Here is an 18,652-nt window from a genome sequence, read left to right on the forward strand (position 1 = left end):
CATTGGTACTCTCACAACGCCAAAGCCTGGTCAGGAGATAATCAAATACACAAGCGGGCATAAGGCGTAAGCTCTCAAGACACGTTGGAGGATTGCTTACAAGTATGTATTCAACTACAGTCTACCTAATTCTTTACCTCAGTTTCACCTTTTGGTATTGATCCTAGAGGATGACACAAAATCATGCCTAGAAAGAGAACTGCAGGTGTGAGCTGGGCTGTATAGTTGACAACAGAGCGGAAAAATGGAGAAGATGAGGGTCTATTAAAAGAAGTTTATTTACACTGCCTCTTCATGCACACATGGCAGGTTTTGAGTCCTGGAAGCACGCAAGAGGTACTATGGAGGGAGTCTGGCAGTAGCACAGAGGGTTAAGCGCACGTGGTGCAAAGCGCAAGGACCCGAGTAAGGATCCCAGTTCGAGCCCCTGGTTGCCCACCTGACCTGCAAGGGGTCACTTCACAGACGGTGAAGCAGGTGAAGCAGGTCTGCAGGTGTCTGTCTTTCTCTCCCCGTCTTCGCCTCCTCTCCCCATTTCTCTCTGTCCTATCCAACAACGATGACATCAATAACAAAAACAATTATAACACAGCAACAGTAAAAAAACAACAAGGGTAACAAAAGGGAAAATAAATAAATCTAAAGAGAGGTACTATGGCACAGAGGAAGATCTGGAGCAATGTTTCCCCCGGTACAACACCTCCCTCCCAAAGAAAAAGAGGCCCAGAGAGGTGGCATAATGTGAGCGCAAGGCCCAGGCTACACAAACCTTAGATCTCAAAGTGAGCTGTATACTTATACTGTGATTTTTTTTTTAAGACTGACCAATTATGAGAGTGAGAAAATGCAGCAGGAGATTAAGGACAGAACACTGTTCAACTAGGGCATAAGATGGCACCGGAGACTGAACCTGTAATCTCTTGACAACTGGGGTGTGCAGGCTGGTGTTCTAACAGACTGAGCTATATCACTGGCTTGCTATATTCACACACTGCACGCAAGTAACAGAATCAAGCTATTCATGCATTTTTGCCTAGAAAATAGATGCTGTGACCATTCCAGCAAGCCAATAGATTCACAGGTGATATGGTGGGATTTCCAAGGACTAATGTTCAATGGTGATAAAAAGGAATTTTTAGAATGCATGAGTTCACAGCACTAATAGTAAAAAGTATACACAATATTATCTGGATACGTGATATATTGTATTCACACACTGAACCTTTTATCACTGGAATAGAGAACGCGGAGACAGGAGAGGTGGAGAGTCAGGAAGGTTTGACTTCACCTAAACATTTTTCAAACCTGATTTGTCTTCTTACCCTTCCACTCAATGGTATTGTTCTGTAAGTATACAACCTATACACATCTAAGGTGTAGAGCAAAATGATTTCACTTACAAATGTATTGCAAAATAATTGAAGTATCATGTCACATAGATACAAAAGGAAGTTTAATAGTATCATGCTGTTTACAGACAGAAATCTAGAAGGAAGGTGGAGATAGGGAAGGGGGCGAACAGGCAGTGAGAGAGAGAGGGAGACAGGGACAGAGAGAGAGAGAGAGAGATACCTGCAGTACTGCATCAAGCAAAGCTTCCCCCGCTGCAGGTGGGGACCGGGAGCTTGAACCTAGGTCCTTGTGCAGTGTAACATAAGCACTCAACCAGATGTGCCACCAGCTAACCCCACATGTTCTGTTGTTTTGTTTTAAATGTCACCTCCTTTAGTTCCTACTTAGTATTCTTCGACCTGAAGTCCTGAACCCACTCATCTTATTGTTTCGTTACTGACTCCCAGCAGTGTGGGGCTGCTCCGTTGCCTTTTATATTTGCGATTTGTGAGCAAGTCCTGAGTGGGATCCGCACTCGACGATGGACAGTCAACCCCTCTCAAAGAAGCTAAGCATGTGTTTTCCAGTGGAAGTAGTATGGAAGGAAGTTAGCTTTGTGTTTTCTCAGCTTGCAGATTCTTATCCAACTCAGCAGTGCAAAGCTGTAACCTAAACCTCCTTTGAGAAAAGGTGCTTATCGCCGGCCGAATAATCAAAAGCCTTTTGTTTTTGATGTAGAGAAAAGCTAAAGCCAAGAAGACAATTTAAAATCACCTTTGGGGAGTTGGGCTGTAGCGCAGCGGGTTAAGCGCACGTGGCGCAAAGCACAAGGACCGGCATAAGGATCCCGGTTCAAACCCCGGCTCCCCACCTGCAGGGGAGTCGCTTCACAGGTGGTGAAGCAGGTCTGCAGGTGTCTTTCTCTCCTCCTCTCTGCCTTCCCCTCCTCTCTCCGTTTCTCTCTGTCCTATCCAACAATGACAACAACAATAATAACAACAACAAGGGCAACAAAAGGGAATAAATAATAAATAAAATAAATATTTTTTTAAAAATAAATAAAATAAATAAAATCACCTTTGTACCAGCCTATTGGCATCACTTCCCCTAGGGGAAACCTCACCTTTTTTTTTAGGTCCTGTTTTCTGACAGGATCCACTCTCTGGGTACTTTCATTTCTAGCACCTTTTCTTGCCCGTATCCAAGGCCTTGTTCTTAGATCCCGAGCTCTTAAAACTCAAGTGCTTTGGAAACATACAAAGAGGAGGGGCGTCTCTCTACTATTTAGTGGCTGGGCATCTGCCTCCAAAAGAAAAAAAAAAAACATCATTAAATATCTGCACCTTTTATAGAATCCTTATAGAAGCTTCTTTGCCATGAAGTGTCTTGAGCAGTGAAATCTCAATCTAACAAATTAAAGGTACTGTAGTGGAGACAGGAAGGTCAAGAGAAACTGCCCAATGCTGGAATTGAACTTTTGTCATTAAATTTTCACACACTGACTGAGATAACCAAACTCTAGTATACACAGGAGGAAAAACTGTTTTTTGTTGTTGTCTGTTTGTTTTAAATTTTTTATAACCTTTTTTTCTATTTATTTATTCCCTTTTGTTGCCCTTGTTGTTTTATTGTTGTAGTTATTATTGTTGTTATCATTGTTAGATAGGACAGAGAGAAATGGAGATTGGAGGGGAGACAGAGAGGAGAGAAAGACAGGTACCTGCAGATCTGCTTCACCGCCTATGACGCAACTCCCCTGCAGGTGGGGAGCCGGGGGCTCGAATCTGGATCCTTACAGCCATGTGCACTTAACCCGCTGCGCTGCCACCCGACTCCGTTTGTCTGTTTGTTTGTTTGCTTGTTTTGTTTTCTGTCGATGTTTGCTTGTTTGTTAAGAGGCAGAGGTTGAGAATGGAAGTGGAACAGACCACAACACCAAAGCTTCCGTCAGCGGGAGTGGGGGCGAGGCTTGAAGCTAGGTCATGCACATGGAAAAGAAGAACACTACCCAAGTGAGCTATTTCACCAGCCCAAGGGAAATTAATGGTAACAATAAAGAAATACCCTCGTGACTGAGACAAAGCAATGGATTCTAAATGTCGAGGCTGGAAAGGATGGTAAAATAGTTCCCTGGGATAGTGCACGGCTTTGCCCGTCCCTGGAACTACCACAAGTCAAAGCTCAAACAGTGTTCTGGTTAAAAGGAGATAGCCTGTGATTTCTAAGAAAAATACACTGGACTTCGTGTTTACATTTTCATTTCCGTCAAAGTGATCCCTCAGATCAGACTTTGCAGACAGAAGCAACCAAGGGTGGGGTAAATAGTATAATGGTTATGCAAAAAGACTGTTACACCTGAGGCTCCACAGTTCCAGGTTCAATCCCCCACACCACCACAAACCAGACCTCTGGTAAAGAGAGAGATTGTGTGAGAAAAGCAGCCAGAAAAACAAGTTACAGAAGAAACCAACCATCTGCATCACAGCCCTAAGGTTTCTAAATTATAAAGTCAAACTTTTAAATATTTTATTATCTTTATTTATTTGACAGACACAGCAGATATGGGGAAGAAAGGAGGAGACAGGAAGAAAGACAGAGAAACATCTGCAGACCTGCTTCACCACTCATGAAGCTTTCCCCTGCAGATGGAAACCAGGGTCCTTGCACATTGTCGTCATATGTCCACTCAACCAAGTGCGCCACCACCTGGCTCCTATCAAATCTTTTTAGTCAAATAAAAACAAATCCTAACCCTCTAGTACCAATTTTTTTTTAAAGAAGATATTCTTTTTAAAATTTATTTATTCCTTTTTGTTGCCTTGTTGCTTTATTGTTGTAATTATTATTATTGTTGTCGTCATTGTTGGATAGGACAGAGAGAAATGGAGAGAGGAGAGGAAGACAGAGAGAGGGAGAGAAAGACAAACACCTACAGACCTGCTTCACCACCTGTGAAGCGAGACTCCCCTGCAGGTGGGGAGCCGGGGCTCGACCCCAGATCCTTCCGCTTGTCCTTGAGCTTTGCGCCACGTGCGCTTAACCCGCTGTGCTACCACTGGACTCCCAGTAACAACGAGATATTTTATTCCACAAAATCTATCACACAGGGAAAGTGCTCCAAACTTTAAATCAGCAAAGCATCTCAGAATCAAACAGAAGAAAGGATTTCTCTTCTAGAGGGAGAGAAAAGCTAGTTAGTAAGAAACTGGTCAAAGGAAATTGGGTTAAGTAGCTAGGTGGAGGCAGACTGCAAATTGGGCTGTGGTCATTTCAGGCTGGCTCCAACTTGAATCTGAGCCAAGGTCTGGGTCCTGGGAGGAAGAAAAAAGTCAAGGCCAGGGCAGGAGGGAAGTAATCAGAGATCACTTCTGGAAGCCAGAGAACACTTTGTCTCGTTATAACAGCATTAATAGAACAAAACAGTGATTATAAGAACAAAGACATGGTTAGAATGAAGGCCTCCAAACAGGCTAAGTAAGTAAATAACTAACCTGACATCAACTTAAAAAAAAAAAGAAAGAAAAAATACATTTACTGCCCTTGGGCATCTGACCCTTTTTATTGCTTGGGTTCAGGCTGTACTAGGCTAAGTGTGCTGCTGCCAGCCTGACCAAAAGATTTGCAAAGTTACGGTCACAGAATCCCTCTTAAAGAAATATTTCATCCTACCAGTGAGAACATATAAAAAGTCAAAGAATAAGTAATAACCCAGGGGTGTTGTAATGAGCTTTTACAAATGAGAATGAAATCCAAGTGCTGGGATGAGGACGTCAGCAAGCAAGCAGGTGTTTCACCAAGTCAGACACTGCGCTGGTGTCAGACTGGAGGCAGGGCATCACATTAACATTCAACAGAAACACAGGAACCACGAAAAAACTGGGTATGTAGGTAAATGAAATGAACCACAGACTTAAAAACAGGCCTAAAATATGTCCAAGTCGGGAGTCGGGCGGTAGCACAGAGGGTTAAGCTCACGTGGCACAAAGCGCAAGGACCAGCTTAAGGATCCGGGTTCCAGCTGCGGGCTCCCCACCTGCAGGGGAGTCGCTTCACAGGGGGTGAAGCAGGTCTGCAGGTGTCTGTCTTTCTCTCTCCCTCTCTGTCTTCCCCTCCTCTCTCCATTTCTCTCTAACAACGACGACAACAATAAAAACAAGGGCAACAAAAGGGAAAAGAAATAAAATAAAATTTTTTTAAAATGTGTCCAAGTCATTCTTTCATTCTGACATTGTTTTGAAAACAGGCAAGTGCACTGACTCAACTAAACAAAGTTAAGAACACTTAGGAAACACTGACGTCCAAAACTATGGAAAGAACAAGTAGAACTGTTTCACAAGTCTTGTGTTTTGTTTTTCCATAGCGCTATCAACGACTGACTCATTTGACAGCAACTTTAATCGCTCTGCCTCAGAGTCTCCCGGTGGGCACATAAATTCTCCTACTAGGCAGCACAACTGGAATAAACATCAGCCAGAACTGGAAACGTGAGTTATCTACAAAGCAAAACAAGCCCTTCCTCTCCCTCCAGGCATCCTCTTGTAGAGAGGCTTTGCCGGCTCCCTCAAGTCAAGACTTGCAGTTCCAGGTCTGCACACAAAGAGCACAGTTCTCCCTACATCAGACTCCCATCACACAAAAATTGTCTAAGAAGGTGGGTGGGATCACACCTGGTTGAGCGCACGTTAGAATGAGCAAGAAAGCTGGTTCAAGCCCCCAGTCCCCCCCTTCAGGGGCAAGCTTCACGAGTGGTGAAGCAGCACTGCAGGTGTCTCTCTACCTCCCCTCCCTCTTGATATCTGGCTGTCTCCAATAAATAAAGTGGCAGTGTACCCAGCAGAGCACTCACATTACTATGGACAAGGACCTAGGTTCAATCCTCCAGTCCCCACCTTCAGGGTGGAAACTTCACGAGTAGTGAGGTGTGGGGTCACGGTGGGTTGAGCCTAGTTGGAACCCTGGATACCTCTCCATGAGGACAGAAGGTGTTCACCTATAAGCCTCCCCACCCCTCCCTGACCTCCATCTTGTTAGACCCAGAGGCTATAACCATTCCCCCTCCACCTGGTCTGGATAAACCTGATTTGCTCAATGCAAAGTGAATAAACCTGAAGAGCCCCTTCTTCATTCTTAAGTCCCATGCCCCGGGTTAGGGGAAGTCAAGAGCCGGAGTTGTTAGAAGGAAGCTAGAGTCTAGAAATATCTAAGTGGGTCCTGCTGTCAAACAATTGCCTCTATTCAGCTTGTTGCCCCAGCACCCGGCTTTATACCCCATATAAACCCTGCCTTTTTCTTCAATAAACACACTATCCCCTGCCAGAGTGTCCAGAGTGGTCACTCTGCACACTCACCCCACCGTGGCCTGTTCACCTCCTCCTCTAAGACACCTCTCTGGTGGCCAACAGACTGGTGGACATGGCGTGGACAGGGCAAGCCTTCCAGAGCTTGCGCTGCAGTGAGGCAGTGCTGCAGGTGTTTCCCCTCTCTCTTTCTCTCTGTCTCTCCCCCCCCCACACTCCACATCTCAATTTCTGTCTTTATAAAAAAGAATTGTCTGAGGTAACCATGTGTTTCTCCACCAGACCATAAGCACGAGTTAGCATGTCACAAAGCAAAAAAGTAGTGGCTTAATCTTTAAAAAAAAAAAAAAAAATCCATATTTGGACATGAGCAGTAATAGAAGCATGGCAGGCTTACCAATTAGTGATATGTTATGACTCTCCAGGGAGAAGTTAGAATACTTTGCCGTAGTTCCTTCTCGGTCAGGTAAACTGGTGAAAGGTGAGACTATAAGAAAAAAAAAAAAGACGTGATCACATATTCTCAAGATTAAACAACTATCTAAAAGATGATCCTCAATGACTAAGATGCTATATTGCAGTGTCACTGAAAATACTGTTTTCAAGAAGCTTTGTTGATTCAATAGGTTTGAAATACTACAAGCATATGCAGAAATGCAAAGGGATAGATACTAAACATGACCAAATGTGGAAATGCTCTATATACTGCTGTCACTGTTATTATAAAGATTTCTCTTATTTTACATCAAATGACTTTAAGGGGGAAAAAAAAAACATCTTCTTAGCCTACAATTTATGGTTTATAAAGGAGAAAAGTGCCCCCCCCCAAAAAATGAAGAAACAAGAGATTCAGAGAGACAATGAACAGCGTACAAAGGAACAAAATTGAAACTGTTGTGCACCAGAGACCAGAGGTGTCGGACAATGCACAGGGAGTGCTCACAGCCTCCATTTCCCATTGAGTCCCTGACACCCCACCATGTCCTCAGCCAGACTTCAGTTTCTTCTGCCACGTATTGCTCATCTCTTTACTGAAATCATTTATCAAAGAAACAAAATCTCCATTTCTACTTCCTCCACTTGACTCAAAGTTTCTCTTCTTGGCAGCCGCCTGCTGTTTCCTTTACCCTAGAACACTGTATATCTTCCCTCCCATGAAAACTAGTAAAACTATATCAAGTGAATGAGAAGGGGGGGGGCTTATTGTTATAAATTAGACTGCACACATGAAACATTTCTTTGAGCTTAACATGGCCTTTCATTTCTTTCCCACGTTTTTTTATAATTTACTCAGAAAAGTTTTCTAGTGCCATTTCCAGTCTTTGCAGAAAAATTATGCTGACTTCTCAGTGAATTATTATTAAGAATACAAACGATTTCCTTCACCTACACCTAGTATTCAGTCATTCTTACTGTAAGCGGATCCAGACTGCTGGCGTGCAAAGCATTGTGGGTAGGCCGAATAGACTTAAAAGGACTGCGGCCGGCCGGCACTCGCGCTCTCTTTGCCTGCGGCTGCTTCTTCTCCTGGTCTGGTGCCGCTAGGCGGAGGTGCCCCAGGCATCCGTCCGTCCATCCATCCATCTCCATCCATCCATCCATCCGCCATGGCTACTACTCCTGGGAACTGAACCCGTGGGACCCTGCTAGCGGGTAAACTTCTAGACCCTCTACAGCCATGGGCAGCCTTGACCAGAGCTGATAAGTGTTTATCCTCTGGGACTAGACTTTGATGACCATATTCAGACTTTATCGACCGAGTGTACGCTTAACCCTTGTTGCTAAGTGCTTATTTTGCCTTTTCCCTGTCTCACCCTAATAACCGTGTACTGTTTAAACCAGTTCCCAGCTCCCCGCTTCTATGCGCCACAAGTAGCAGCAGCCCAATTTTTAATTTATTTCTTTATTGGGGAATTAATGTTTTACATTCAACAGTAAATACAATAGTTTGTACATGCATAACATTCCCCAGTTTCCCATTTAACAATACAACCCCCACTATGTCATTTATCATCCTTCATGGACCTGTATCCAAACCAATTTTTAAGTTAATTTACAACACCCTCTCAATTTCTTACTGTCTCTATCCAATGATAAAAGATTTTTAAAAAGAAAAAAAGTTACACTAGATGGATCATAACTATTGATTTAGACCCATTAGTGAATCATTAAAATTTCATATTAGCAAAAAAAAAAAATTCACATTAGCATCCACTTATAGTACTAAGTATTAGGCCATAACTAATATATTTGATACCAGTCAGAATCTAAAACACAATCTGCAGCTCTGAAGGGCTCTAGAGGTAGAACCAACATTTGGATGAGCTGGAGATCAAGATTACTTCCCTCTGACTTAACACCAGGACTAGTTGGGAAGACCTACCTAGAGCCTGCTTCAGAACAAGGAAAGGAAGGGGTCCTGTGTTTGCCTTGGGCAAAATGTAGCTCATAGAAGTCGAAGTCATGAGAGAATAAGAAAACCCAGCTTTCAAGAGTAGGAGTATTTTATGCACCCATCCGTCCCCCTCCTTTCCCAGAGTCCTTTGCCTCAGTGCAGTATATTACTCAGCCCAAGTTTCACCGATCTACCCCTGCTTAAATTCCACCTGTGAGTGAGATTACCCAGTAGTTATCCATCCTTTTCTTTTTAGCTTCTCTCACTCAACGTGAAACCTTCAAGTTCTGTCCAAGATATGGCAAAGGAAATGGCTTTGTCATTTTCTAGAGCTGAATAGTATTCCGTTGTGTATTTATACCACAACTTTCGTAGTCATTCACCTGTCACTGGAAATCTATGTTGCTTCCAAGTTTGGACTATTACAAATTGTACAAACGTGGGTCCTTAGGTCTCTTTGGATAGGCCTCTTTGTTTCCTTTGGATACATCCCCAGGAGAGGGACTGTCAGGTCACAGGGTGGATCCACTGCTAGTGTTCTGATGGCTCACAGCTCTGGAAATAGCATCATAGTTATACAAAGAGATTCTCACACTGAGACTCCAAAATCCCAGGTTCAACACATACACCAGATTGAAACAGTGCTATAGTGTAAAAAATAAAGAAACCATCTACTAGAACTCTACTAATTAAACATTGTTTTTTTTGTTCTATGTGATAGTGACCTTTTTCTTTTTTTATGTATTTGTTTATTTTTCCACTTATAAGTATAGAGTTTATGCCTGGGGAGATAGTATAATGGTTATGCCAAAAGACTTCCATACCTGAAACTCTGAGGTTCCAGGTTCAAGCATAAGCCAGAATTAAAAGTATAGTTTACCTTGAACATAACACTGTGAGGTTTTTTTTTTTCTTTTACTTCATATGCATCATGTAGATTGATTACTTCAGAGTTTGCCTTATAGTGTGAAATATGTGAAACTGGTTTTATAAAATTGAATTCCTCAAGATTACAACCTAGAACAAACAGACTCCACACATAGTCTGTTTCTACTTGAGGTCACATACTCTTTTGGAAAAATTACTTGTGTTACATAAACCATTGACTGTTTCTCAACTGTCTAAGTTAGCTCCAGTTCCTCAGAAAAAGCTGGGATAATTTTTGTTTGTTTCTTTTCAGATAATCCCAAATGAACAACAGCAAACTAATAGAGAAATTTCAGGGACATTAAAAAAGCTGGCCTCTCAACCACTTGAGAATAAGTTGCCAACCTCCGGATCTGTTCCCCTCCTTAACATCACTGTGTATCGCTTACCTAACCACATAGCCTCTCAACCTCACCATTACAACTGGTAAGTTAATATTTGCATGTCGCCTTCTCATTACCATTCCACAACTAAACTTCAGTAGTCCTTACAGCATTCTTTTAAGCATATGATTTCAATTCAAAATCCTAAATTACTACTAGCAACCAAATGTTTCTACTCTACTCTCTGGAGTAGCTTTAAAGTCTTGCCTGATGCTTCTGACCTTGAGACGTTCCAAGATAATGATGCTGTAATATGATTACGTTGCGGAGCATAAGTGTAAACAACTTTGACAGAAATAGCAAGTATCTAAGGTCATGGCATGCTCTTTCTTCTACCAGACAGTAGATTTTTATATTTCTCTCTACTGATGATTTTCATGTTAGTCATTTAAGTAAACAGGTGTGTGCTTCTCCATGGTATGATCAACCTATTCTTTTACTCCTTTTATGAATAAGAAATTTGTGGAAAGTTACTTTGAAACTATATATTCTGTACTTCTTCAAACTTTCAATAAGTTTATTATCAGCAAGTTCTCATAAAACCTACATTATTAATGAATATCATTCAGCAGATAGTAATCCATCAGTATCACTAGTTACTTCGATGCTTGATTTGTCTCCTATTTATTTCTCTCTGGACTAGTATGTCTTTCACATCTTCCATCACTTCGGAGCATTTTATTGCACTCTGGTACACAAAGATGTTCTGGATTTATCTTACATTTTCTGATGTCACCCATTTTTCTGAGTAGCTTCAGTTACTATAACATTTGTTATTAAAGAATCAAGATGTGAGGGGGGCTGCAGAGACAGCATAATGGTTATGCAAAGAGACTCTCATGCCTGGGGCTTTAAAATCCCAGGTTCAATCCCCAGCACCACCGTAACCAGAGCTAAACAGGGTTTTCTGGTTGCTCTCTGTGTGTATCTTTGTCATTAAAAATAAATATATTTTTTTTAAAAATTGATAAAGGGGGGCAGGCAGTGGCACACCTGGTTGAGTGCACACATTCCAGTACACAAGGACCCAGGTTCAAACCCCTGGTCCCCACCTGCAGGGGGAAAGCTTCACAAGTGGTGAAACAGGGCTGCAGGTGTCTCTCTGTCTCTCTCCCTCACTATCTCCCCTCCTCTCTCAATTTCTGTCTCCAATAATAAATAAATATATTTTTGGAAAAGATTGATAAAAAAATAATCAAGGGGGAAGTCGGGCTGTAGCGCAGCGGGTTAAGCGCACGTGACGCAAAGCACAAGGACCGGCATAAGGATCCCAGTTCGAACCCCGGCTCCCCACCTGCAGGGGAGTCGCTTCACAGGCGGTGAAGCAGGTCTGCAGATGTCTATCTTTCTCTCCTCCTCTCTGTCTTCCCCTCCTCTCTCCATTTCTCTCTGTCCTATCCAACAACGACAACAATAATAACTACAGCAATAAAACAACAAGGGCAACAAAAGGGAATAAATAAATAAAATAAATATTAAAAAAAAAGAATCAAGATATGAGTGTTGGGGTTGCATACTGCTTCTGCAAAAGGACTTGAATGCCTAGGGGTCTGAAGTCCCAGGTTCAGTCCTCCACCCCTTCTTATCCTAAAAACCTGGGTCCCCTGATTCTTCCTGAACAGACCAACTTGATCAATTCTCCTGAACAGAACCACGGTTGCTGCTGTCCATGGTCCCAAAAGATGTTTCCCTCTGGCACTCAAGGCTTCACTCTCTGCTCTCCTGTGTCCTTTTACTACCATCCAACTGGAATCAGACAGCACTACCTTCAGTGTCAAACTCAAGTGCATAAGTCACTGACCACATACTCAACTGGGAGACCTCTCTGCTTGTAAATCCCATCTCCCTGTGCTCAGGCTCTACCCTCCACACGAATTCCCCTTCTGCCCATCACCCCCCTAATGCCCTTCAGCCTTTTAATTCCTGCATCTGGACCCCTTTTATCTCCCACCTAAAAGGGAGAACCCCTCCCTTCACTTCCTCACTTACTGGCTACAAGATTCACACTAGCCAGAAAGGGAAGGAAAGGAGAAGAGCTGAGGCCTGAGGAGTCAATTTAGAGTGTGTGCAGACTTCCCTGGGCAGACGACACCACCACGTGTCCCGGAGCTCCGCTTCCCCAGAGCCCTGCCCCACTAGGGAAGAGAGAGACAGGCTGGGAGTATGGATCCACCTGTCAACACCCATGTTCAGCGGGGAAGCAATTACAGAAGCCAGACCTTCCACCTTCTGCATCCACAATGACCTTGGGTCCATACTCCCAGAGGGATAAAGAATAGGAAAGCTATCAGGGGAGGGGATGGGATATGGAGTTCTGGTGGTGGGAATTATGTGGAGTTGTACCCCTCTTATCCTATGGTTCTGTCAGTGTTTCCTTTTTTATAAATAAAAATAATAAAAGAGTGTGTGCACATGTGCGTGCGCATGGTCTTGGGGTTTTTGTTTGCTTGTATTTTTGTTGATAGGACCCTCTTTACTCCCCAAGAAATTAAGAACATCTTGAGAATGAATAGCCCAGGTAATCACAATGACCTATGAAGAACAAAGTAACTGAATCTGACAGATCTGCCTCTGTTTTTAATTCTGCTTTAAAATAAGATGTTAACTTCTTGAATAATAATAATAACAACTATTATTATTAGGGTTTTTGTTTTTATTTATTTTCCCTTTTGTTGCCCTTGTTTTTTTATTGTTGTCATAATTAATGTTGTTGTTACTGATGTTATCGTTGTTGGATAAGACAGAGAGAAATGGAGAGAGGAGGGGAAAACAGGAGGAGAGAAAGACAGACACCTGCAGACCTGCTTCACCACCTGTGAAGCAACTCCCCTGCAGGTGGGGAGCCGGGGGCTCGAACCAGGATCCTTGGCACCTTGTGTGCTTAACCCACTGCACTACCACCCAACTCCCAATTATTGTTTTGTCATTGCTGGACTTCACTGCTCTGGGTTTTTTCAGATAGAAAGGCAGAAAGAGGGGAAGACATCGCAGCACTGAAGCTTCTTCCCATGCAGGGTGGCAGGCGTCACATAGCAGCTATCCCCGTGGGCACACTCCCTGCCTTTTCCTGTGACATATTATCCCATAATCTGAGCTGAAGTGGAGCTAAAGTAACAGAACTTACACCATCCAGACATTTGCCAGTGCATGTGAGACAATACACATTCATGACATGCATCTATTTACATTTTCCTGATTTATTCCACTTACAGTTGTCCTGACTTTTTTTTTTCAGATAGCACAGACAGAATTTGCAAGGAGAGGGGGAGATAGAGAGGGAAAGAGACAGAGAGACACCTGCAGGCCTGCTTCACCGCTTACGAAGCTTTTCCATTTCAGGTGGGGAGCCGGGAGCTAGAACTCAGATCCTTGCACAAGTCCTCCTGCTTCAACCGATGTGCACTTAAGCCAGTGCGCCACCGCCCAACCCCCTAAAGCATGGTTTTTTCTTAACCCGCTTTAGGAACCGAAAACTAACATTACAAGAAAACTTTCAAATGTACCAGGCTGTTCTACAGCAAAATCCAGATGTTAGCATCTTTAGAACTCCCTGCAAATTGTATCACTACAGCTGGTCTTTAGAACTTGAATGTTCTCAGGAGAAAGATGGATGAATCAGACTTGTGGATCAATCAGGGTCAGCTCAAAGGGGAAAACATCCTTGACAATTCTTTATGCACCATATGAACAAGAAACAGATGACCAGAAAGTGGAGCGATGGGTGGAGGAAATAGCATAATGGTTATGCAAAAAGACTTTCATGCCTGAGTCACCAAAGCCCTGCGCTCAATCACCCACACCCTCATAAACCAGAGTTGTGCAGTGCTCTGATCACTGCGAGCTCGCTCTCTCTCTCTCTCTGTGCCTCTCTCAGTAAAGTAAAACAAAGAATGTTATCTGTTAAGTTTAGGTGCTGGAGCAATCCAAAAATGTCCTGTCCGAGTTATAAAGGACATTTATAAGATGGACATTTATAAAATGTGCACGTGCACGAGTATCTTAACCTTTATCTTTCCATCTTGGTAGTATGTATGTTAGCACAAACTCTGTAAGATAAATCTATGTAAATAATTCCTATGGCAGGATGAAAGTTTTGTGTCTAATATCCCACTTTGAGCTACCCATGACGGATACACCGCTGTGCTCCCTCTGTGAACAAACTAACACTAATGAGATTCATAACAGGAAATTGCAGTAGAAGTAGACTGGGAGGTGGGAGGCTGAGCACAGGCACATCCGGTTGGGCACACACTTTACCATGCAAGTCCCCAGTCCCACCTGCAGACCGGGAAGCAGGTCTCTCGCCTCCCTACTCCTCCCTTCCCTCTCAATTTCTCTGTCTCTAACCAAGACATAAATGAAATATATTTTTAAAAAAAATAAAAAGGGGGAGTCGGGCGGTAGCGCAGCGGGTTAAGCACACGTGGCAGCAAAGCACAAGGACCGGCGGAAGGATCCCGGATCAAACCCCAGGCTCCCCACCTGCACTTCACAGGCGGTGAAGGTCTGCAGATGTCTTTCTCTCCCATTTTATCTCCCCATCTCTCTCGATTTCTCTCTGTTCTATCCAACAACGACGACATCAACAACAACAATAATAACTATAACAATAAATATTTAAATATTTATTTAAATAAATATTTATTTAAATAAATATTTAAATATTTTAAATATAAATATTTAAAAAAATAAAAATAGAAAGTAGACTAGACAGATTTCTTTCCTTAAAATTTCTTTTAATGTTTTTATTATCTGTATTTATTTATGGGATAGAGACACGGAGAAACTGTGTGCAAGGGGGAAAGAGAGAGAGACTCCTGCAGCACTGCTTCAACACTCACAAAGCTTTCCCCCTGCAGTTGGGAACCAGGGGCTTGAACCTGGGTCCTTGTTACACACTGTAATGTGCACGCTTAACCAGTTGCGCCACCACCCAGCCCCTCCCTTAAAATTTCTTTTCCAACATAAAGAGTAATTACAGGCAGAAGAAACCAGAATGGCAAATACAGCATGGCCCAGATGGTCCTGGGGGGGCACTTGAGCGCTATGAGGTTTTGGCTCCTGTATATCCAAATAAGTGAGCAGCCCGGAAGTGCTAGACCACAGCCATGACAAAAGTAAAACCAAATGAGAACTGTGTGATCATGTTGGTCTTTATAACTATTGTAGACACAGATCTCTGCCAGTGTCTTAAACCATAAAATAGCAGAATCTTCGTTTTCAAAGATGATGATGGAAGGGGCCTAGCGGCGGCGCACCTGATTAAACGCACATGTTTCAATGCGCAAGGAACCAGGTTCGAAGCCCTGGTCCCCACCTGCGGGGTGGGGGGGAGCTTTGTGAGTGGTGAACCAATGCTCTCTCTCCCTATTATCACTTCTTTCTCAATTTCTGGCTGTCTCTATCAAATAAAAGATAATGACTATTTTAAATGAATTTGGTGGATTGTACCAAAGTAAAAGACTCTAGGGTAGGAGGGAGCGTTCAAGTCCTGGAAGACTGAGAAGGACCTAGTGGGTTTTGTATTGTTATGTAGAAAACTGAGAGATGTTACACATGCACAAACTATTGTATTTACTTTACTGTTGACTGTAAACCATTAATTCCCCAATAAAGAAATCTAAAATAATTTTTAACTATTTTTTTAAGTGGCTATGGTGGAAAAGCATGCACACACTATCCAGTATGCTGTGGACTTTTGGTTGATTGCGGTTGCCATGTTATTTCAACTCAGCTCAAAGAAGAAAAAAAAAGTCTCACAATCAGCCCCCCTGGCAGAGAGGGGACAAGTGTGGACGGGGGCTTTCTGGCATCAGCAGGCGAGCGCCGAAGCCCAGTCCCTGCCCGGCGGCTTCCCATCGACTCCCCGCACCGCTCTTCCTGGCAACACCCGCACAGTCTACCGCCCACAGCCCGTTTCCCGGCGCCGCAGCGCCCAGACTCGCGGCCGGAGCAGAAGAGCCAGGACGTGAAGCCCCCCCCCCCGCCCAGAAGCCCAGGTGCCCCCGGCACGGGGCCCAGGAGGCGGCCGGCCTCCCACCGCGGGCGCCAGCATCCCCGCGCCCTGCCCGCAGCCCGATCCCCCGCGCCGCCCGGCCTCGGCCTCCGCACCCCGGGCCGCACACCTCGGCCCCTGCACCCATCATCCCACCTGGAGTCAGCTCGTCCGCCTCGGTCGCGGGCACAGAGATGAGGACGCACAGGAGCAGGAGCGCCGGGGGCGGCCGCGCCGGGGCCCCGCGGAGGCGAAGGCGAAGGCGAAGGCGCAGGCCGGGGAGCGCGCTCATGGTGCCCGGGGGTCCGCCGCCGCCGCCGAGGGCTCCAGGTCGTGCGCGCTCCGCGCCCGCAGCTCCGAGCCGGCCGGGGGCGGGGGCGGGACCCGATGGGAGGAGCCGCGCCCCGGGCCCGCCCCAGCCCAGCCCAGCCCGGCCCCGGCATCCGGGCTGCGGCCAGAGCCCGGGGACAAGCCCGGCGACAAGCCCGGCGCCAGCCGCCTCCTCCGCGCGCCCGCCGGGTTGGGTGGGTCCGGATGAGGGAGGGGCTCCGGGCGCTCAGCAGGTGGACTCGGACTCATCCCCTGGGGCAGACCTGGAGACGCGCAGTGCAGGTGACAACCACTGCAGACCGTGATTCATCCCAAGCAGAGTTCGCTTATCATTTAGATGAGCAGATGAGAGGATGGACGGCACTTCTCTGGCTGTCGCCCCCACCACCATCACTACCACCGTCCCACCATCCCCCCCCCCCCCCCACCTCCCAGCCCCTTACTGGGCTTCCAAATTAAGGTTTGTTGTTTGAGCTCCTGCAATGGTCTCCAGCCCAGCTTTCTTGGCCTAATCTTGCTTTGCTCTGAGTACCCTTAGCACACGCCCTCTGTCTCCAAAGGCTTAACCGGTTCTCTCCAGATTAAGCCTTCTGAGTCCCAAGGCCCCACAGAGGGCCTGTTTTCCTTTTCCTGCTGTTTGCTTGCCTCACACTTTTTTTCAGAAGCCACCCAGAGCTCAAGAAACAAAAACTACAGAAAGTGGATACTGTGTAAACGCCAGAAGCCTGTGACCTTTGTCAAGCTGGATACATTGAGATAACGCTATCCCTTACCCAGCAAAGCCAAAGTTTGGAATGTTCAGTGCTAATAAGATAATTAAAAGTCTTTGTTGGAGAGCAGAAAAGAAAATCTAATATAAGAGTAGTAAGATCTGATCATTCTCCAGGATGTTATTGTAAAAGGCAATAGCCTTGAAATTCCCTTTTTATGCAGTTGTTTGTTAAGTGCTTTTAGTATGAGTTGCTTGTAGTATGAGGTGGAAAATTCCTTGCCCTTTTCCCTTTGAAGAACGGGACTAATCAGGGAAGGCCATCAGGTGTTTTGCAGAAGTTCTGTGTGAGGGCTAGCCTTATCAGGACCTCTGCACAGCCCCAGCAGTATACTGGTCGCCAGATGGCCTGGTATGACGGTAGGGGGATGTGAGGACCTAATACCTGGTCAAGTCTTATTGGTTGTCTGGTTTTGCAAGGTTTGAAATTAGCCCGCGCTTTGCTTTGTATGGACCCCGCTTTTTGCTATGTTTGAAATGATTGGATTTTGTGTTTGCTATAGCCTGTTCTTGGATGTAGGTTGATAAGGTGATGCGCTCCCCCTCCCTGAGTGAAGTCTGAATTCCTATAAATTGTGTGGTTTGAGCCCTGTTCGGGGTCGAGCTTGGTAGACTAACACCAGTCACCATCTCGGCCTGGATTGCAATTCGTCAATAAACATCTTTGCTTCCTTGCAGTGGATAGTGGTTTGATTTATGCTCGCTAACAGTTATGAGACATTAAAATTTTTTGTAATTTTTTTATTTATAAAAAGGAAACATCGACTAAACCATAGGATAAAAGGGGTACAACTCCACACAATTCCCACCACCAGAACTCCATATCCCATCCCCTCCCCTGATAGCTTTCCTATTCTTTATCCCTCTGGGAGTATGGACCCAAGGTGATTGTGCGATGCAGACGGTGGAAGGTCTGGCTTCTGTCATTGCTTCCCAGCTGGACATGGGTGTTGGCAGGTGGATCCATACTCCCAGCCTGTCTCTCTCTTTCCCTAGTGGGGCAGGGCTCTGGGGAAGCAGAGCTCCAGGACATATTGGTGGGGTTATCTGTCCAGGGAAGTCTGGTTGACATCATGGTAGCATCTGGAACCTGGTGGTTGAAAAGAAAGTTAACATACAAAGCCAAACAAATTGTTGACCAATCATGGATTAAAATATTTTTTAAAGATGTATTTATCTGATAGAGGAAACAGCATGATGATTATGCAAAAATAGTTTCGAGCC

At 44.7% G+C, this 18,652-nt stretch overlaps 1 protein-coding gene across 2 annotated transcripts in view; it reads right to left on the reverse strand.

The window, feature by feature from the left end:
- The window catches only part of EMB (embigin), a 42,887-nt gene extending 26,039 nt beyond the window's left edge, over positions 1-16,848 (reverse strand). Inside the window, exons 1-2 of one of the 2 annotated variants that reach the window (XM_060191021.1) lie at positions 16,486-16,848; positions 7,027-7,116 (exon numbers count right to left, since the gene is read on the reverse strand). In XM_060191021.1, coding sequence (XP_060047004.1) covers positions 7,027-7,116; positions 16,486-16,621 — 226 coding nt within the window. In that variant the 5' untranslated portion in view covers positions 16,622-16,848. The remainder of the gene's footprint in view (positions 1-7,026; positions 7,117-16,485) is intronic. The other variant, XM_060191020.1, reaches the window with a different exon arrangement.
- Positions 16,849-18,652: the final 1,804 nt, after the last annotated feature.

This window comes from Erinaceus europaeus, chromosome 5 (assembly GCF_950295315.1).
Source record: "Erinaceus europaeus chromosome 5, mEriEur2.1, whole genome shotgun sequence".
NCBI classification, from domain to species: domain Eukaryota; kingdom Metazoa; phylum Chordata; class Mammalia; order Eulipotyphla; family Erinaceidae; genus Erinaceus; species Erinaceus europaeus.